The following is a 23,219-nucleotide window of genomic DNA, read 5'->3' on the forward strand; positions in this document are numbered from 1 at the left end:
ACAAAATAGGGCCTTAGAACTACAATAAGATTACGTGTAAAACAAAATATATTACAGTTCTTCGCTTTGCTTTTTTTTTTTTTTTTTTTTGTGCGTAATTTGATAATGTTTTTTTTTCTATTTTCCTTTTAATAAGCATATCACTAAAAATAGGGTATGACGAGAAAAAAAATATTATTCTGTACACGAACGCTCATGTAATACATACGTGCACTTGTTTTTGTAAACATTTATCTATACATATGTGTATATTTTATTTATTTATTATATAAATAAATATATATATACGTCGTACATTTAAATGCATGTGCACAATGTACTGCAAACAGTAAGTGCTTAAAGCTCCTGGGATATATACTGGTCAAGGAAATAAATTTTTTTTTCTTTTTAATCATTTATAAAAAGATGTTTTTTCTATTTTTCTTAAATAATAAAATATAATACACGATAGCAGGAAATGGTATATAGTACTATGAAACAGTATAGTATACCAAATAAATGGCGTAGTGTATTAAAAAATAGCATAGTGCAGCATAACATAGCCTGGTGTACCTTAAAATAGCATAGTGAACCTTAATATAGCATTGTGTGTCATAGTATGGTGTGCTATAATTTAACATAATGTATCAAAGAATAGTTTAAGCTCAGAATAACAATAAAAGAGGAAATAGATATATTGTTATTTAGTACTATTTATACATACAGATATATGAATATATATATATATATATATATTTTTCTTTTTTATTAATAACTTTTTATATAAATAAAAAAATTATTTACATAATTATTCTTTTGTAGAAAAAAATGATACTTTCTTAGAATAAATTTATAGCGTAAAAAATTTTAAATTTATAATATTGTTTTATAGCTTTTATATAACCCTTTTAAGTAAAGAATAGAACAATAAAAAATAAAAGCGTTTATGTATAATGTAACTTGTTTTTTCAGAATTCTAACAGCCCTTACTATTTTCATTAATTCAAAAAAGAGTTGTAATGTCAGAAATTTTCAGTGGCACTAAGAAAAATTTATGGTGTTTTATATTCTCAAAAAAAAAAAAAAAAAAAAAAAAAGCTTAGTAACATTTGAAAATCAAAACATTAAAGAAGTTTAAATATTGTTATACATATGTATATATATATATAAATATATGAAACTATACTCACGTAACGACACGTATAAAAAAATATACAAGAACAAATAAAAATATATTCGTGAATATGTATATATTTATATATATATACGAGCATATGGAAAAAAAATAAATGAAGTAAATATACATATAAATATAGTTTATACGAACTTATATATATAAATTTATGCATGTATGTATATATTGATAACAGAATTAAATATAAATTTAAACACACATAAAATGTTTATTATGGGAATTAAAATACAAAAAAAAAAAAAAAAAAAGTAAAAGAAAAAGAAAAAAAAAAAAATAGTTCCTTTAGTACTCTGTAGAAATAGAGGAAATATATAATATTTTAACCGTGGATTTGTTTTTTTACAATATAACTGGAATTTATTTTTTTTTTCCTATAGGCTTTTACGACTGTTTTACTCATTTTTTTTTTTTTTTTTTTTTTTACAGTCAAACATTTTAATTCTTCATATATTATATACATGTTTATTCCATCCTCCTTTTTATTAACACTCCATATATTTACATAAACGTATATATATATGAGAACACCTTGTAGTGATATTGTGTTTTGTTATGGTATGCTGCTTATAATTTTCTTTTTACTGCCGTTGTGTTTTCAATAGATATATGCTTTCATACACAAGAACACACGTAATTAAACTCCGAAGTACACGCGTAAATATACTCATAAATACACACGTTAATATACTCTTAAGTACACATATAAATCTACTCTTAAGTACACACGTAAATATACTCTTAAGTACACACGTAAATATACTCTTAAGTACACACGTAAATATACTCTTAAATACACACGTTAATATACTCTTAAGTACACATATAAATCTACTCTTAAGTACACACGTAAATATACTCTTAAGTACACACGTATATATACTCTTAAATACACACGTTAATATACTCTTAAGTACACATATAAATATACTCTTAAGTACACACATAAATATACTCTTAAGTACACATATAAATATACTCTTAAGTACACACATAAATATACTCTTAAGTACACACGTAAATACAGCTGGAATTACTCACTCAAATACGTATCCACATAACCCACACATTTCCGAATAAATTTATTCTCCCAAGATGGCGCAGAATAAGCGAAAATGCAAGAAACTTAATTTGCTGAAGGATCAAATGTTCCTAACGAAAAAATATGTAGATATGAATGATCCAATATATGATAGTGAAATTGAAGATGAAAATTGTTTCTATAGTATCCTGAACGCTGAAGAAATTGAGTACTCACAAAAAGTATCGGAAATGAAAAATAAAATGTTTGAAGATTTGAATATTTTATCCTTTGAAGAATTCGAGAAAAAATGCGATTTACTAATTGAGAACTTTTTTGCAGGAAGTAATTTTCAAGAGTTTATTGAAGATGTGAAGGAATTAAATGTAAAGAAATATAATGACTATTTGGTTTTACAACTAATTAAGAAATCTTTTGATCGAGATGATGAGTGCCAAATTAATGTGTCATGTTTGTTGAATGTTTTAAGTATTACAAAGTTAATAAACGCTGAACAAGTGCAAAGAGCTTTTGAAAAAATTCTTCTTAGTTTAGATGATATGAAATTAGATTGCCCTTTATGCTATGAAATTTTTTTAAAATATCTCAGATTTAGTACATTAGATAATGTTATAGACAAGAATTATATTTTTAAATTACCTACTGCCTTTTTTGATAATTTGGGAATAGATAATTTGAATGAACAGGAATTGCGGTTATTCAATGCTAAGGAGAATGATACAGCATTAAATGAAGAACAAGCACATGAAGAGATGAATAACATAAATATGAATCATACCCAAGATTCTAAACTTGCGCTAGAAGCAAGCGGTTCAAATGGTTCAAGCAGTGTAGGTGAAAAGAATGGGGAGCATTATGATATGTATGCACAGAATCTTGAAGATGTAGAAGAGAAAAAAAGAGTAAAGGATGAAATATGGAAGGATACACTACTGTGGGTTTTAGAGTTAAATATGAAAGACGTACAAAAGGAAAAAAAGGAATTTAAACAAAAATCAAGAGATTTTTTAGTAGACTTTTTTAATGATGGAGATATGAATGAAGTAATTGAATTTTTAAACAATACGAATAGTTTGTTTCATTATGAATTTATTAGAATTAGTATAATAGAATCATTTAGCAAAAATAATATATGTAGAAAGTTTATATCCTACTTGTTAGATAATTTATGCGAAACATATTTTTTCAAAGGGGATATTATCATAGCCTTTGTAAGAATTATTGGGTACATCGATGATTATGAAATAGACTTTCCTCAAGCTAAAGAAATGATATGCAAATTTTTACTTCGTTGTATCTATGATGATGTGTTATACCCAGCCTTTTTAAGCGATATTTATACATTGCACATAGGAGGTGTTACTGGCATGATGATTTGTAATAAAACCCAACAAAGGATTAATGATAAAAAGAAATTAAATTTAAATAACATAAATTATATATGGGATGAAGATGATACATATGAAAAAATGAAATTGAAAAGAAAAATTAATAACACTTTATTAGAATATTTTTATTCCTATATAGATGAAGAGGAGTTTTATTTGTACGTTGATGAATTTTTACCTCTATATCATGATTTATGCAATTATGTTGTTAAAAAAATGTTTGTGTTGAATGTTGATATTAACAACGACTTAAATTTATCCTTCAAACTTGTTGATTGTTTGTTAAAAAAAAATTTTATTTCAGAAAAAAATATTGAAGGAGGAGTAATTGAGGTTTTGAACTCATTAAAGGACATTATTTTAGATATACCAAAATATCCCGAAGAATTTAAAAAAATTGTAACACACTTATTGCAAATGAATTACATATCGCAGGAAATATTTGAAGATGCTTCTAAAGAAATTGAAACATTTAATATGTAGTACTTTGGTTCTTATATTTACTCGCTCATACCTTTTGCACCTTGGCATTATTATTTATTTATTTATTATTTTTTTTTTTTTATAGCACAAATTTGCATGCAACAATTGTGTATATATATATATACATGCGCAGTTCGTACTGGGTTGCAACAAAAAAAAAAAAAAAAAAAAAAAAATTAAATTCCAAAAAAGTTTTATTATGAAAAACAGAATAAAATAAAACCAATTAATGTACACATATATATGTATATATACTTTCGTTCTTCCGCTATATATATTTATGTAAATGAATTTATTTTATTCTGTGTATCTGTATACATGTGTAAATTTGAATCTATATATTTACATGTATAAATCTCATTCTTTATGTGCGCATATGTATATCTTATTGTATGTATGTATACACATATATTTTATATATATATATGTAAATACATATATATAATTTTTATTAGAATATGTTTACTACGCTGTTTGTGCACATATGTACATTTTGTTTTGTATATGTAGAATATATAAATTTCATTATATATATGCAAATGCAAATATATAATCATTATTTGTACCGTTATATTTTTTATTCCGTGCTTGAAAGTACACATATGAAACATGAAAAAGTGCATGCATATATTTTAATTTGCACATGTATATGTTTTACGCGGCACGTATATATATATATGTATATATTTATTTCACACTGCACAAGTGCACATTTAGTTGTGCAAAGGTATATATATATATATATCTATTAACGTGCACATATATATATGTACATTTTCCTGTGCACAAGTATATATTTTTTTTTTGTGCTAATGTACATATTTTAGTATACACATTTATATCTTTTTTCTGTGCACACATAAATATTTTTCTGTGCGCATATAAACGTTTTATTCGTTGTATAAATGTGTATAAACGGCCGAAATAATTATGTGTAGCTGGACTACCTATATGTATTTTAGAAGAGCAATATACAATAATTTTTCAGTTATAATAAATTATTATTGTACTAATTTTTTTTTTTTTTAATAAAATTGCTAAAAACAAAAGATAGTTTTATGCTTGTACGTATTTATTTAGTATATGTATTTCTTTAAAAAGAATGATAAAATAAAGTCAAATGACAAAAAAAATATTATTTTTAAATAACGGAATAGGTAACAGTACGAGCTTGTGCTTATGTATATATGTATATATATACATGTATATATCATGGTACGAGTTATTTCCCATCTTAACGAAACAACAAACGTTGAGTGGACGAATAAATATAAAAGTTATATAATTTGCTTTTCTTTATAACTCTTTTATTAATATTCAAGGTAAAGCTAATACAGACATAACTGTATTTCCACATCCCCATATGTTAAAAAAAAAATATAACAGCATAATTTTTAATAACATGTAAAATTGAATTAAAATTACGTTAAAACAAAAAAAAAAAAAAAAATGCATATATGTTATGAATGAATTAAAATAAAACGCAAAGGAGATGAAAGCCATAGAGTTTTAAATAGTGTATCTTTTAAAAATATTAAAGGTGTAAAACGAGCCACACATCTTAATCAAATAAGATATAGTAAATAAGCATATTATGCGTTATCCAATATATTTGGATATACAAACATATATATGTGCATGTGCATATGTAATATCTTTTAAGGGGTAACATGCTTAATATTGAAAATGAAAATAGGAAGCTTATTTTCCCTATAAACACTCTTTATGTAAAACTATTAACAAATTATTATTAAGCATATTTTTATAATTTAGGTATGTTTGATTATTGTTATTCATTATATCTTTTTATATTTAACATTTCCTTTGAAGAAATGTCTTTCGTTTACATTTTTTTCTAAAGCAATTTTCATTCCTTCTGTATGATTTTATACAATTAAGCACATAAAACTTGGAGGGGAAGAAAATGACAATTAAGTCATCCATTGCTAAATCTTCCATAAGTGCATATCTTGATAGTGCATATAAGTGTACACGCTATGTACACATAAATATATATATGTAGAGAGGGATTGTTTTTTTTTTTTCCATTTTTGTGTGTGTTATTGCTAGGCATATGTAGCGCCGCAAAATATTTGCATTTATTTCTTAGCGTTTACGTTTTTTCATTTTTCACTTCTTTTTCGAATGACTTTTTAATTCGAGACAATTTGATAAGCTTCTTTTTTGAGTGATTTATTGATAAAATGCCAATTTAAAAGATGGAAAAAAAAAAAAAAGAAAAGAACAAAAAGTAAAAATTGAAAGCATAAAGGAATAAAAGTGTAAGAAGTAAAAGAGTAAAAGCATAAAAGCGTAAATTCGTAAAAGAGTAAAAGAAAATGTACCCTTTTCTCTCCTCTATCCATATCTAGGAAATTTATTGAACGTTCATACACAAAAGGAAAAAAAATATAAAATAATAAATTATTTAAATTATGAACAATGAATGAAGATAATATGTGAGCAAAATTTTTTTTGTAAAATATAGTCATTTAATAGTATTGTAACTTACAAACATTTACGTATTTATTTATTTGCCTACTTATATAATATTAACACATTTTACTACTTATATAATATTAACACATTTTATACAATTTTTATTACAATATTTTTTTTAAATCTGTAATATAAAACACTCTTCTATCCTTAAAATAATTTAATTTAGAAAAGCAAATATGGTTAAAATTGTTGGTAGTCAAGCAGGTTAAATTTTTATGTATAGAGTTTTAAAATGTGTCAAAAATATGATATATTGTGCATATAAGTATAAATATATATATATATATGTATATATGTAAATACATATGTATGTATTTGCATATACTTGTATATGTGGATGCTTTTACTTATAAAACAAAGTTTTTCTTTCAATGAAGGAAACTCTTTACAACTAAAATTCATTTTACAAAATACAAATTAACGAGCATCAAATTATAAAGGAAGAAAACGATAATAAATGAATATTTACATATATACATACATGCATATATACATATTTACATATATACATATTTACATATATACATATTTACATATATACATATTTACATATATACGTATTTACATATATACATACATACATATATACATACATACATTATTTAAATTCAAATAGTTGTATGCAATAACCTCAAACTGCTATATATGAGTATGGATGCTTAACTATGTGCATATAATACACATGTACATGTGTACACATATATATATATATATATGTAACACCTTCCCTTTTTTTCCTTACATTTTGAACTTTTCAGATTTCGATGCTGTTGTTTCTCAAAATGAATTAGTCATCGTTGACTTTTTCGCCGAGTGGTGTGGACCTTGCAAGAGAATTGCCCCTTTTTATGAAGAGTGCTCAAAGAAATATACCAAAATGGTTTTTATAAAAGTCGATGTAGATGAGGTTTCTGAAGTTACTGAAAAAGAAAACATTACATCAATGCCAACTTTTAAAATTTATAAGAATGGAGTTGTTGTGGAAACTCTATTGGGAGCTAATGATACGGCCTTAAAACAGCTTATTGAGAAACATGCAGCTTAAGTTACAAATAAAAATAAATAAAATAAAACAAAAAAAATAAAACAAAAAAAATAAAACAAAAAAAATAAAACAAAAAAAATAAAACAAAAAAAATAAAACAAAAAAAATAAAACAAAAAAAATAAAATAAAAAAATAAAATAAAACAAAATAAAATAAAACAAAATAAAATAAACAAATAAATAATAGTAAAAATTTATATGTGATATATTTTGTTATCGTCTAATGAAAACTTTGGTAGTAAATTTAGCTTTTTTTTTTTTTTTTTTTTTTTTTTTTTTTTTGTATTTGCGGAATTTACTTCTTTCATTTTAATATAGCAAATTGAAAGTTGACAAAATTTAATGATTAATGTATGTATATATGCATTATATATATATATATATATTTACATGATATAATAATACAAAATTACAATATTTTTCATTTTCTCATATTTAGTATAATCCATTTATTCATGAGCACCACCTGTTTTTCTTCGAAACTTTAAATTAAGAAAAAGTTATTTTTTCTTTTTTTAATTTTCATATGTGAAGCAAATACGTTAATTGCACATACATATAAACGCCCACACACAAACGCACATATATATCTGTATCTGTCGGTCTCTCTCTATATATATATATAGAGAGAGAGATAGATAGATATATGTCTGTAAGGCGTATATGCCTATATACATAGCATACGTTGTACAACCAATTAATTACGTTACATGGACAAATAATATATTATATTATAACAAATAATTCAAAAAAAAAAAAAAAACGAATTTCTTAAAAAAAACCCAAAAAAAAAAAAAAAAAAAAGAGATGTAAAGTGGGACAAAATATAAAAATAAAAACTAGGAAACGAACAAAAATTAGCATTGAGTAGATTAAAAAATGTATATGTATATATACTCACGTACTTTTGTGCAGACGCCAATGTGTTAAAAATGCTTAAACAAGAAAAGGTCGCAAAGCACTTCATATAGATTGATTAAACAAATTTACATTACAGTAATCCTTAACTGTTTCGGATACGAAGTCTTTTATTCTGTTTTTTAAAAAATAATTACTACATATGGGTAAGTTTTGCTTTTTAATTATACATTTTTTCTTAGGTCCTGGTTTACTTGAGTTTTTATTATCAGAATACTCGTTATTTTTGTTAAGTGTAATTTTAACTTGTGATGTTTCTTTTAAAGCATGTTTTTCTTTTTCTACAGTTATATTTTTGTTTATTTGTTCATTTGGAGTTATACTATAATATGTGGGGTAAACATGGTAGGTGTCTTTATAGTCATGAATTTTATTTAAGTAATTGGAATTCTCATTATTATTATAAAAAGGATTTACTACAAATCTTCCGGTTAGAGCGTTAAAATTACTATGTAAAAGCATTCTCTTTGTATTCGCGTTTTGTTCATCTAAATATTTTTGAAAAAGTTTTTCTGATTCTTGTACAGATTTAAAATTACCACTTTGATTAATAGCAAATTGCTTTCCTTTAACTAATCTCCACTTATTATCATATTCTATGATAGTGTCATGTCTACTCTCTGATACAATTCCATTATTATTCCTTGTAGTTATTCCTTGAATAATATGGGGTACATCAAAATTTTGATTTGTGTATAAAGTTGGTTCAGGCATGCAACTTTTTATTTCGTCTATCTGATAACTTTTTTCTAAGAATTTGCTTAAGTATTGTTTTCCGTTAATACATTTATGATCATATCCAGAATTTACATATAAATAGCTATCATTTTCTAGCACGTCTGTTTGGGAGGTAGCAGCAGCAGCACCTGTGTACGTAGCATCCCTTGTATCAGCAGCATCGCTTAAGTACGTAGCATCCCCTGTATCAACACAATCCCCCGTATCAGTAGTATCATCCGCATTATCAACGTCCATTCTTTGCGCGAATTCTTTTTTAAAAAACGGGGTACCCTGGTACCACGACTTATCTGTTTTCAAAACATAGCTGTTCTTGTCTCTTAATCTTTGCATATTATCACTATCATTAGGACTGTATTTATAATTCGAATTATCATATTTTTCACTATTTGAATGATCATAGGCATCTGCTCTTTCTATAGAAGATCTCACCTTTTGTAAATTAGTTGTATTGTTTGACTGGAATCTACCTACTTTTTTGTTATTAAAATCTGTATTTAATGTTCTTACTGTTATAAAACCATTGTCTCTATCCTGCTTGTTCTGATTTATCAAACTATGTCCTGCTACACTATTAGATATAATTTTTTCCTGGGTAAAATCCTTATTATGTGCACTACTTTGTGGTAAAAAGGAATTATTTTTTTGAACATATGAATATTTATAATTACACACTCCAGCAGATAACTTATTGTTGATGTGTGCTATATCGTCTTTCGATATACCAAATGAATTATCATTATTATTATTATTATTATTATTATTATTATTATTATTATTATTATTATTATTATTATTATTATTATTATTATTATTATTATTATTATTATTATTATTATTATTATTATTATTATTATTACTGTTATTATTATTATTACTGTTATTATTATTATTACTGTTATTATTATGTGAGCTCCCCTTTTCAATGTCTGGTCTTATATTAATATTTCTCAAGTCATGCAAATTATCCTCATATGTATCTACACTAACTTTCTGTGCATACTTCTCCTTCAAGTTAGTTCTACACGTATTATGCTCAAAATTTCCATGTTGTAATTTCATGTCATTTTCATATTCGTTTGAAATGACATGTTGACGAATATTTGAAGCATTCTGTCTTCCCATATGAGGAATAATGTCTGATTCTTTCTCGCATACAATTTGGTTCCTCGATATATATACATTGTTATCATTTAATGCGTATATATTTTTCCCTTTTGGACTATACACACCGTGTTTACCTCCACTGTGTGCACTCTGTTCATTGCATATTTCCAAATGTTGAACAAAATTCATTTTATTCATTTTTTTTTTTTTATTTTCATTATCTGAAATTTCTGAACCATTGTTTATTTGTCTACGTTCATATATATTGGAATAATAGGAATTATCTGGAAAATTCAAATTGTTCCTATTTTTAAAAAATTCTTTGTTAGTATATTGCCCAATTCTGCCTACGTCAAATAGTAATGTCTGTTTTGAATCTGTACCTAAATAGCTTTGAAATGAATCCGAAATATTTTGATCTGAATTTAAATTTAATGTTTGTTGTGAGTTTACATGATAATTGTCTTGATAATGTTCTAATAAATTTTTCTGTGAATCATCATATGTTAGTGTTTGTTCTGAATCAAAGTGTATATTATTTTTACAATTATTAATTGCATATTTTTGGTTATATATTTGACACATATCTCTCTCTACTTTTGCATTAGACTGGTACTCTGCTGCAGTAAAGCTGTTGTTAACTTCAGATGCATTATGTGCTTCCAATTCTTCATCATTTAATATGTCTAGATGAGTGTTTTGTTTAAGGTGCAAATTGTTACCAGTGTTATTATTTGTATAATCGCTGTTATAGTTGATCTTATAATTGCTATTACAATTACTGTTATTATTCCAAAGATTTATACTCTTGTTAGAAATTGTACTTCGATTGCATCTATTCCCATTTTCATAGCTATTACTATAACTGTTACCTAGTTGCGCATTTATGTCCTGCTTCAATTGAACCTTAATTGTATTTTGTTCTTCCAGATATTTATGTTTTTCTCTTGTTCCATCATTACCTACCATTTTGATAAAATTTTTCCCAATGGTATTTTCAAAATTAATGTTATAAAATGTAGTTTTGCATTCTTCATTATTCATATCTGTTTTTTTATTCTGCATCAAATTACCATGCATTGGTAATAAACCTTGCTTATTATTATACTTATAAAAACAAATATCGGTTCTTTTATCTTCTCCCTTCATTTTTTCGCTATAATTATAACGATGCACTGTTTCTACTGAATATAGTTACACTTGTATAGTACTCTATATTTAATTATGTTTGCTCAGTTATCAACGCTCAGTTATGTTTCCTTAATATTTAATTATTATGGCGACAAAGGTGGAGAAGAATTACATCTCTCTACATACATGTAGACATAAAAATCAGCAATGTAACACATCTGTGGGATGCTAAAACAAAAGCAATGTCGGGGAAACTTGTTCTATTAAAACACTTTTAAAGGTCAAAATACTATTTTAATTAGTTTTTTTTTTTAAAACAATAAAGAAAAAAAAAAAAAAAAATTATAAAATAAAATAAATCTACTTGGAAAACGGGTAGAGAACAATTAAAATTTAGCAAGTTTCTTAAATGTTTTAATTGTAAAAAAAAACCAAAAAAACAATTAGTATTATTAAAACTACTAAAATTTTAGTAAATTCAAGCTTTTACGTAAAATTATGCTTTTAATCAAACTGTAAATACCGTTATATAGCAAAAAAAGTATATTATATATATTTTGTACAAAATTTAATTAGAAGAATCATAATTATTATTTTTGATATGATACACGGGTAGCATAAAGTTCTTCTTAATGTGTAATGGCAGATTTATGCTTTTTTAATTAGAAAGATGTTTTATAAGGACAAATTGTAACACATAATAAAATATCATTGATTTTTTAAATTTTTTTTAAGGGTATATTTCCACTATCCTTTTTTATCTCAAAATTTTTTTCACAGAAAATACATTTAACTCGACAAAAAACGTTAACACAGAAAAATGCAAAATATGACAAAAAAAATAATGTTAAAAACAATGCAAAAAACAACGCAGAAAACACGAAAAACAATACAAAAAAAAAAAAAAATGCCAGAGAAATTAAAAAAGCAATATGTGTAGAAATACACAGAAAAAACAAACAAAAAAAAATGTCTATAATTTGTTCATCTTCTCATAAGAAAGCGGAATGTTTTAATTTTTCTGTGCATCTTTGAAAAAAACCTTTAGAATAAATTTGCAATCAACTCAAGTATTATGGACATAAACATTCATTTACTTATTTGTGTACGCATATATAAATATACATTTATTTATGTGCATAAACAATACAAATAAATGTACACATATATATGTATATATTTTTTTCTTTTTGTCCTAACGCGTTACCTAAAATTCGCATTTTAACTTTTATTATGTATTCATTGACAAAAAAAAAAAAAAAAAATATTTACACATATATATATATATATATATAACACACTAAAAATCAATCTAAAACGGTGTTTATTTACATTTTAATATTAAAAGTAAAATTACAGTAAAAAATTAATTTTTTGATTACTTCATTAATTTTTGTATAACATATGTATGAAAATATACATATATATTTATGTACACTATTAACCGTTTTTGTACATTCAATTTATATGTGAACAACACAAAAATATATATATATATATATACATATATATATATACATATAATGTAAACATTGTATACTTTTGAATAGCACATGTGTACCCTATAATTTTTTTTTTTTTTTTAAGTTATATTTTTGTGTTAAAAAATTGTAAACTAAATGTTTATTATTAACAATTTGACGTATGTTTCATAAACTATTCTGAACTGATTAATATAATATACGCAAAAAAAGTAGAGGAAAAGAAGAAAAATAAAAGAATAGAGTAAAAGCAATTTCCCTACTAATTATAAAGAGTTATATTAAAAATATAATTTTTATTACATTTTCCAATTTTAAAAAATTTTGTCGACTACATGAATTTGCTAAAGTTGATTGGAAAACATAATAAAAAGATGAAGGAAGATAACAGGGGGAATTCCGTAATCTATTATTCTTGTTATGCAATTATACGTAAAATAAAAAAATATTTTAAAAAATCTATATTTTTTTACCATTTTTAATGCCTTTTATATGTGCACATATGAACATATTTATGTATATTTGGATGCAACTACATAGGCAGCGTTCAGCCTATTTGCATTCACCCTAATAGACGGTCAAACAACTAGATAAGAGTATGTATAAATACAAATATGTATGGGCATATCCATAAGTAAATTTCTCACTCCTTAATACATATATATATTACACTTTTTGCAGTGATAACTTTGGTATTGTCTAAATTCATTGTAGTTCCTCTGTTGGCACAGATGTTTCTCTACACATTTATAACAATCTATATAGGAAGCCATGATAGTTTGAAGCAATTAGAAGTAAGAAATGGCATAGCAAATAAACATTTACAAAAAGTTGAAGAATGATTCTTTTGTTTTATAAAAACCAAAATTAATGTTTTAATGTTTCAATTTCTCAGTTTTTCAATCTTTCCATGTTTCATTCGTACAATGCTTCAATGTTTACTGCACACCTTTTTAGATTGATGACAAAAATAAAAAGGCTGATAATATAACAGCTTATGATGCGATCATGTTCCCCATAATTGGATCTGGAGCCTTGCTAACACTGTAGGAAAATGAGACAAAAAAATGAGAGATGAAATATGATAGTTAAAATATGAGAAGTAAAAAGTGAGAAGTAAATAATGAAAGGTGAAAAGTAATAGGTCGAGCGATGGGATATGTAATGTATAACTATAGCAGATGATATGAAACTTGGAAAAATAAAGGACGCGAAAAATAAAAAATTTTCCTTTTCTTTTCAGATATTTTGCTTATAAGTTCTTAGATCCGTACTATGTGAATATGCTACTAACTATTTATTTAACGCTAGCTGGGGTGTTCTCATTGCAAGGAGTTTTTGTAAATATTTTGGTAAGAAAGCTTAAATGTAAATCATTTACATTGTGTATAATATTAACTGATAACAGTTATTTGTAATTCCGTTTTTATATTAGAGGAAATGTAAAAAAAAGAGAGAATTAATGTGTATATGCATGCATGTATGCGTGAAACGAAGCGTAAATAAATAATAAGTATTATGTAGAAAATATAAATAGAAAAGAAAAGAAGAATAATCTAATTTTGTAATTATTCAATTACTTAATTATTTACCATGTTAGTATTACTGAATTATGATAAAGTATACGTTTGTTTCTAAAAGATTGAAAACAATACAAATATAGCACAACAATTATTTAATACACATTATACTATATTATTACATAAAAATGTATATTTAAATAGATATAATAAGAATGTATAAGGAAAATATTTAAACATTGAATATATATGTGTTCACATTTATGTGTATATGTATAATTGTCCATTTTAAAATATATACATGGATGTGTAATCTTACTTTCTGTAGGAACCTGCTATGCCAAAATTTTTTGAAAAAGACGAATACGTTAAAACGTTTAATTTACCTCGTTTTATATGCAAAGGTAAGAATTACATAACTCTAGTTGTAATTATTTAGCATGTAGAGAAAAAAGATTGTATGATAATAATAATAGTAGTAATATTAGTAATAATAGTATAAATATTAATAATAATAGTAGTAGTAATATTAGTAATAATAGTAGTAGTAATATTAGTAATAATAATAGTAGTAGTAATATTAGTAATAATAGTAGTAGTAATATTAGTAATAATAGTAGTAGTAATATTAGTAATAATAATAGTAGTAATATTAGTAATAATAGTAGTAGTAATATTAATAATAATAATAGTAGTAATATTAGTAATAATAATAGTAATAATAATAAGAAGAATAGTAATAATATTAATTTTTTTTTTTTTTCCTTTTTTTGCTCTTTTAGAACCTATTGTGTTTAATACAAACAAAGGAGAAATAGTTAGTTTCTTGTTTTGTTTCGTTATCGGTGTACGCTGGATTTTTTACAAGGATTTTATTACGCATAATATATTAGCAGTTTCTTTTTGTTTCCAAGTAAGAAATTCTTATAAGTGAAAATGATAAATGTTTTAAACGAATACATGCGTAAGACATGCCCATACAATCTATACAATTTGATTTGATTTAATATAATATGATATAAAATAATATATTTTTTTTTTCACCCATGAAGGCCATATCACTGGTTATCCTTAGTAACTTTTTAATTGGGTTCCTACTTCTTGTGCGTATTAAAAATATAATTGCAATTATTTTTTTTTTATGTAGTTCTTAATCGCTGCTACGCCAAGCACGATGATAGTTAATGATAATGATAATAATAATAATAATAATGGTAGTAATAGTAGAAATATGTATTTTATTTTATTTTATTTTATTTATTTTTTACACGAACATTTGATTAGTCGGGACTATTTGTGTACGATATTTTCTGGGTTTTTGGAAATGACGTTATGGTTACTGTTGCAAAGGTAAGTAAAAAAATTAATTACATAACGTGCATCTTTTGTATGTTCTAAAGAGTATGCACCCTTTATGAATGTCGGATTGTATGAGATTATTTATTTTATTTTTTTTTTTTTCAAAGTCCTTTGAAGCCCCTGTGAAATTACTTTTTCCTGTTTCAAAAGACCCAGTACATTATAGTATGCTAGGATTGGGAGATATTATAATTCCAGGGATTGTAATATCCTTATGTTTACGTTTCGATTATTATTTACATAGGAATAAAATACATAAAGGGAATTTTAAGAAAATGTTTAATGACATATCTATTCATGAATCATTTAAGAAGTATTATTTTTTTACCATAGCAGTTCTGTATGAGTTAGGGTTAGTAGTAACTTACTGTATGCTTTTTTATTTTGAACATGCTCAACCTGCTTTACTTTATCTCGTGCCAGCATGTATATTGGCTATCGTAGGATGTTCAATATGTAAAAAGGAATTTAAAATAATGATTAAGTATCAAGAAGTTACAGACAGAAGTGCGAGTGGGGAAGATGGAAAGAAAAAAGTTTCTGAAAAAGATGAAATGATTAGGAGTCAAGAAAGCATTTTATCAACTACCAAAAAGAGAATAACTAGTAAATAGGCGAATTAAAGTGTGTTTATTTACTTTCATATGCTTATATAAGGTTTTATATAACTGTATATGATTTTATATGCATGGTATACATTATTATACACATTTATGTGCTTCTATATGTTTTTATGCGCTTTTGTATGCATGTATATATATATATATGTTCATGTATTATGTATATATATGTTTGTTTATATATATATGTATATAAATGTATGTATATATATGCAGACGTACCGCGTAAACTTTTGAACAAGGAATCAATATAGTCGAAAGAACCGAAACGCATGCAAGCAGGATAGAACAAATAAAGAAAAATATCAAAAACATAATAAATGGATAAATAAAAGACTAACAAAAATTTTTGGAATTAAGGGTATATGTAATTCTTATAATAAACATTGTGCAAATTTATGAAACATATGTAATACAGACGAATTTATGAAGTTCACTAAGCAAGAAAAATTTTTAAGCATAAAACATAAATTGTTTTACAAATATGTATGTATACACTTTTTTTTTTTTTTTTTTAATATATTTATATATTTTTTTTTTTTTTTTCTCGCTACTATTCGGATGTGTAAGTTTTTTTTTTTCCTATTTTTATTTTTTATAGTTATAGAATTATTTATAAAAAAAAACTATCCATTTTTAAATATACATATTAATATAGACAAAAATAAGAAAAAATTTTTTAAAGATTGTTATTACTGAGTATGCTTAGATATATATATACGCACATATATAAATGTGAAAATTTTGAAGTAGGTTGAACAAAAAAAAAATTTGTTTCAAGTCATGCAAACTCGGTTATACGCTTATATATGTGTATGTATTCATCTGACCCCTGTACAAATTTCATAAAATATAGTATAAACTTTTTTCAAATAATATTATTTTACACAAAAGAGGAAGCAAAGTTTTAAATTATTTTTTTCTGACAATTTAAAATGTATGTAGGCTTAAATATTTTTCTTAAAATAAGTCTAAAAATAACTAATTCCAACCACTCGCATATAAGTATGTATATATTATAAAAAAAAAAAATTTTGTAATGCAATCAGAATTTTTTAGATCAAAAAAAAAAGAAAAAGAAAAGATTAATTATGACGTATTAAGTTATATATAGGTTCATTCACATTTGTTCCAAGAAATATTTAAAACGTCATTCCACATTTTCAGTAATTTTGTTATTTAAATCGTCTAAAGAAATATTTGATACCATTAAAACCTAGGAATTTGAAGTACATTCAGACCAAATAAGCATTTAAGTTGTAGCTAAAATAGTTGAGTGTTTTTTTTTTTTTTGTTTGAATACAGTTGTTATTTTTGTTTTTACCTTATCCCTTGATTTTAACCCAGATACAATGGAAATATCTCTTTTCTTCAGATTTACTAAAAATTTGTTACATAAAAGAATCAGAAAGAAGAATTGTAACTTGTTAATTTTTAACAGTATAAAAAAGGAAAATTTTATAATTTTAATTTTTCTTACAAATATCTGAAAAATAACTTATTATAGCTACATTGGATTGATTATTAACTGGCTGTTCTTGTATGCTTATGTTAAGCACTTCTTTGTCCGAGTTAAAATCTGAGGAGAAAAAAAAAAATACAAAATATGATAAAAAAGATAAAAAAATAAAATAAAACAGTAATAGTAATTATGCCACAATACTATATTGCAGTAATATACATTTTAATAATGAAACAATGAGCAATTATTACATATAGATGTATTCTTAGCATTAGGCTTAACACGCAGATTTATTAAAATGTTTTCATCTTTTTTTTTTATATAACTGGGAATACTTTCAATGACATTTTTTGCCTGTACAATTCAGGAAGAATAAAAAATTTAGTATTTATAAAAAGTTTTAAAATTATGAAATAATATTGAAACATCGTATGAACATATTTTATTCTTGCGTCTCTTTGTTAATTTTTTATTTTTTTACAGCTTCTTTTGGAACACTTCTCGGCATTTTTTTTGCAAAGTTATTTAACAAATTATTCATATTTTATTCATCTATAAGGAAACTATAAATAAGTATGTATTTATGTATATAGCTAATGTTATACATATTGGGGCATATGAACTTATATACTAATTTTTCAATTTTAAAAATAAAAAACCCAACAATGAATTATGCACATTCACAGAAAAATAAAAACAATTAAAACTGAAATTCTATTTTTTTCTTATACTTATGTATATATATATATTTGCTGATAAGTACATGTGCTCATATACACATAAGTGTATGAGAATAACATATGATTATTTTGCTTAACTTTTTAACCATAGAATAAAATAACCATTTTCAGTGTTCACATTGCACCTTATTTGAAAAAAAATAACAATAAAAATAATAAAATAAAAAAGAATCAAAAATAATTAACGTTAGAAGGAATCTTATGTATATAAGGTTATTTTACATTTTTAATTGAAGGTATCTATTGTATATAAACTTATGGTACATTTTAAATTATATATTTTTTAATATATTATTGAAAAATAATCATATACATTGGGGAAAATAAATGGAATTACAAGTAGAGTTACCGATTTATTTACCATTAATAATCTACATGCACAAGGTACTTTATATTCATATAATAAAATGTAGAACGAGTAAGTTGAATATTTATACACATACATATGTGGGAAAAGTGTACCCCACAACTGTTATTTCTTATTTCTTATTTTAAGGTATAATATATAGTTTCCCTGTAAAGATATTCGTATGTATGAATACACAGTTTCTACTCTTTTAAATTATATTTTTTAATAAAATGTTGTTATTTTTTCATTCAAAACAGCATATAATAATTATACATAATCATATTACTATTATAAAATAAAAAATGTGCTTAATATCTATATTTTTAACGGGGTTATAAAAAGAAAAAAATTGAAAATTTTTAAGATTAATCCTGTTAACTGTTTTTGCATTTTTCGACATTTATTTTATTTTTTTTTTTTTAATGTAAATAAATCATATTTTGTAGTAAATCGAATATAATAATTAAAAATCTTTATTTAAAACGATTAATAATAAGGCACATATAGAAAGGCCTTGTTTTTCTCTTCTGATAGATCTTAATAACTTTTTAATAAATTAAGCTTAACAACTATTTATTGTAAAATAATCTCTATTTTTTCATCATGACAATAATATAAAACAAAAAAAAAAAAATATTTATATATTTATATACTTCTAAATTTTATAAAGAATAATTGATGATAGATTCCCTTTGTACACTTTTAGCCTTGCCCTTAAGTTGTTTTTATTACGTATATAAATATCTATATATATGTATATATAATATATATATTGTATCATATTGTACCTATATATTTCATTAAGCGTATGAACTATTTTTTATTCCTACCTTAAACACGATTTTGGCTAAATTTTATCCAAGAGTCTAAGGCTTTTTATTATTTGTTGGGCATTAAAAAAAAATACATAAATACATAAATATATATATACATAAATATATATATATATATAAATATATATATAATTATATATATATATTATATTTATTTGCACTTTTCATAATTTAGTATAGATATATAAAAATATATATATATCTATCTAAAAGATGGTTCGTGATGAACATTATATAGATAGCTTTAATACATTTTATTAATAGTATTAATTGTATATACAATTGCGTTCTATCTATTTATTATAATATCTATAACACGATGTATTAACAAAAAAAAAAAAAATTATAAATAAGAAGTATATATAATTATGTAATATTATTAAGAGTTTATAATAATATATAAAATAAAACATTTTTCCTTTAGATCATTTTATTTTTTTTTTATTACCAATTCCTTTAAAAATTATAAAAATATGCTAAATTGAAAAAAAAATTATAAAAAGTTCGAAGGTAATATATAAAAATATATATATGTTAAATTATATGTATAATTTACATTACATGTATGTTCTTAAGTACTTCATTTTGAAAGTATTACTTAAATTTTTTTAAAAATAATTTTATTAACAATTAGAATATGATAATTATTTAACTTTTATATATATATATATTTTTTAAGAATAAAAAGTACAAATTTAAGCGTTGTTAGAAATTTTTTTGAATTATTTTTATATATTTTAAATTGAAAATAGTGCTTTATTATTAATCCTCTTTTAAGCTATTTAACTATTTATATTTTTTAAAAAGTGTAAAAACAACTATAATATTTGTTTATTAATTGTTGTATAAGCAAAATATATACATTTTTTAAGTGTGTTATTATATGACAACAAGGAGTTGATGTTCTTCTGTTTCTAAATGTAACTATTTTTATGTTATCTATATAATAATGCTCGTTTTATAACAGTATTAATTTTATAGCGTATTTTAAATATATGTATAAACATATGAATGAACGTACGTATGAACAGGAGCATGCATGTTAGACGTATATATGTGTATACATTGTGTTTACATATATTTACTTTTTAAAATTACAAATTTTTTTTTTACTTATTTACGTATTTATTATTTTTTTTTTTATTCCTGCTTATTACCATACTTTGCTTTACGTAGATGTATTTGTGTTATATTTTATTATTTGCTCCGCCCATTTTTGGACTAATATTCTCAATAATAGAATGCATATGGGTAAGTAAGATAAATATAAATGGTCCAGAAGATAAATCAGATAAATTGGAAGATGGATTAGCACAAGTAGATAAAATGAAGGAAGTGGCATCCTACATTGCGGAAGGAGCAAACGCTTTTTTAAAAAAGGAGTATCAGTATTTAATAGTTTTTATTGTAGTATTTTCTGGACTAATAGGATTTTTTGTTAGTTACTATACAGCAATAAGTTTTATTTTAGGCTGTTTAACATCTATATTATGTGGTTATATAGGAATGAAAATTGCTGTTTATGCTAATGTAAGAACGACTAATGAAACGTGGAAAAGTTTAGATAAGGGTTTTAAGGTTACTCTGAATGCAGGAACAGTTATGGGATTTTCATTAGTATCCTTTAGTATAATAGCTCTAGGATTATTAATCGTTGTATATAAAACATTTATTTTTGCAAATGCTTCTTCTGAATCTAGTTTATATAAGGTTATTGCTGGATTTGGACTTGGCGGTTCTTCTATTGCCTTATTTTCAAGAGTTGGTGGTGGAATATATACTAAGGCCGCTGATGTAGGTGCTGATTTGTCGGGTAAAAATGAATACGGAATTCCAGAAGATGATATAAGAAATCCAGCATGCATTGCAGATAATGTAGGTGATAATGTTGGTGATATGGCTGGAATGGGTGCAGATTTATTTGGATCTTTAGCAGAAAGTTTATGTGCGGCACTAGTTATAGGTTCTTCTGTATTAAGTATGAAAGAAGGGATCCAATTTAATATTAGTCATTGTATTTTGTTTCCTTTAACATTTTCAAGTTTTAGTATTATTATTTGTATGATTACATTTTTTATAATATCCCAGTCTGTTAAAATTGTAGAAAAAAAAGACGTAGAAAGAACCTTGAAATATTTATTATTTTTATCTACCATATTACAGTCATTAGCTATAATTGTAATAGGATATTTTTCTTTTCCTAGTGTTTTGAAATATAATCTATTAAAAGAAATACAAAGATGGAAAGTCATTGTTCCAGCATTAGTTGGTTTATGGTCAGGTTTAATTATTGGTTTTACAACCGAATTTTATACATCTTATTCTTTTAGTCCAGTACAAGAAATAGCAAATACACAAAAGGTATCAGCAGCAACAGGTATTATATATGGATTATCACTAGGGTATAAGAGTACATTTATTCCTATTATGTGTTTAAGTGCTACACTTGGTATTTCATACGGTTTATGTGATATATATGGAATCGCTTTAGCAGCAGTAGGAATGTTAAGTACATTATGTATATGTTTGACAATTGATGCATATGGTCCTATATCCGATAATGCTGGTGGAATTGCAGAAATGGCTGGACTTCCATCAGAAGTCAGAACAAGAACAGATATTCTGGATGCAGCAGGAAACACAACAGCTGCAATTGGGAAAGGTTTTGCTATTGGTTCTGCTGCTCTAGTTGCTTTTGCATTATTTGGTGCATATGCAAATAGTGCTAATTTACGCCATGTTAATATATTAAATCCATGGGTTATTATTGGATTACTTATTGGAGCAATGTTACCATATTTATTTTCTGCCTTAACAATGAAATCAGTAGCAATAGCTGCTAATAGTGTTCTAAATGAATGTTTAGAACAATTTCCGTTAATATTATCCGATAAACAAAAACCAGATTATGAAAAATGTATTAAAATATCAACGGATGCTTCATTAAGACAAATGATTATCCCTGGGTTGATATCCGTATTTTCACCTTTAATAATTGGTGCATTGATGGGAAAATATGCTACTGCTGGATTGTTAGTAGGAATTATTTTATCAGGTATACAACTAGCTTTTTCTTCAACTAACTCTGGTGGTGCATGGGATAATGCAAAAAAATATATTGAGTCAGGTGCTTTAGGAACAGAACATTGTAAAGGATCAAGTGCTCATAAAAATTCAGTTATTGGAGATACTGTTGGAGATCCATTAAAGGACACATCAGGACCTTCCTTAAACATTTTAATTAAATTGTCAGCTATCACTTCGCTTGTTTTCGCTGGTGTTATTGCTAATACTTTTACTTCAAGAAGGGGAGGCCCCAAATGGTTATAA

General features: G+C 24.4%; 5 protein-coding genes and 1 pseudogene across 6 annotated transcripts; 4 read left to right on the forward strand and 2 right to left on the reverse strand.

Annotated features, from left to right (window-relative positions):
- Positions 1–2,266: 2,266 nt before the first annotated feature.
- MKS88_004514 (MA3 domain-containing protein) lies at positions 2,267–4,084 on the forward strand (the record flags this gene model as incomplete). The annotated part of the gene is made up of 1 exon (XM_067217697.1): positions 2,267–4,084. The coding sequence occupies one exon, from the start codon at positions 2,267–2,269 to the stop codon at positions 4,082–4,084; it is 1,818 nt and encodes a 605-aa protein (XP_067072099.1).
- A 2,678-nt stretch (positions 4,085–6,762) lies between these two features.
- Positions 6,763–7,631, forward strand: MKS88_004515 (thioredoxin 1; the record flags this gene model as incomplete). The annotated part of the gene is made up of 2 exons (XM_067217698.1): positions 6,763–6,790; positions 7,345–7,631. 2 exons carry the CDS (start codon positions 6,763–6,765, stop codon positions 7,629–7,631), a joined length of 315 nt encoding a protein of 104 aa, XP_067072100.1.
- Positions 7,632–8,594: 963 nt separating this feature from the next.
- On the reverse strand, positions 8,595–11,543 carry MKS88_004516 (uncharacterized protein; the record flags this gene model as incomplete). The annotated part of the gene is made up of 1 exon (XM_067217699.1): positions 8,595–11,543. The coding sequence occupies one exon, from the start codon at positions 11,541–11,543 to the stop codon at positions 8,595–8,597; it is 2,949 nt and encodes a 982-aa protein (XP_067072101.1).
- Positions 11,544–13,341: 1,798 nt separating this feature from the next.
- On the forward strand, positions 13,342–16,499 carry MKS88_004517 (annotated as a pseudogene). The gene is made up of 9 exons: positions 13,342–13,438; positions 13,688–13,800; positions 13,964–14,052; positions 14,250–14,374; positions 14,936–15,262; positions 15,309–15,439; positions 15,579–15,629; positions 15,811–15,876; positions 15,993–16,496. Coding segments are annotated over exons 1-9 (1,503 nt in total).
- A 1,156-nt stretch (positions 16,500–17,655) lies between these two features.
- MKS88_004518 (uncharacterized protein) lies at positions 17,656–18,475 on the reverse strand (the record flags this gene model as incomplete). Its single annotated transcript, XM_067217700.1, has 5 exons — positions 17,656–17,721; positions 17,830–17,885; positions 17,986–18,084; positions 18,219–18,321; positions 18,449–18,475. 5 exons carry the CDS (start codon positions 18,473–18,475, stop codon positions 17,656–17,658), a joined length of 351 nt encoding a protein of 116 aa, XP_067072102.1.
- Positions 18,476–21,065: 2,590 nt separating this feature from the next.
- On the forward strand, positions 21,066–23,219 carry MKS88_004519 (V-type H-translocating pyrophosphatase; the record flags this gene model as incomplete). Its single annotated transcript, XM_067217701.1, has 1 exon — positions 21,066–23,219. The coding sequence occupies one exon, from the start codon at positions 21,066–21,068 to the stop codon at positions 23,217–23,219; it is 2,154 nt and encodes a 717-aa protein (XP_067072103.1).

The sequence above is a fragment of the Plasmodium brasilianum genome, chromosome 12 (assembly GCF_023973825.1).
Source record: "Plasmodium brasilianum strain Bolivian I chromosome 12, whole genome shotgun sequence".
NCBI classification, from domain to species: domain Eukaryota; phylum Apicomplexa; class Aconoidasida; order Haemosporida; family Plasmodiidae; genus Plasmodium; species Plasmodium brasilianum.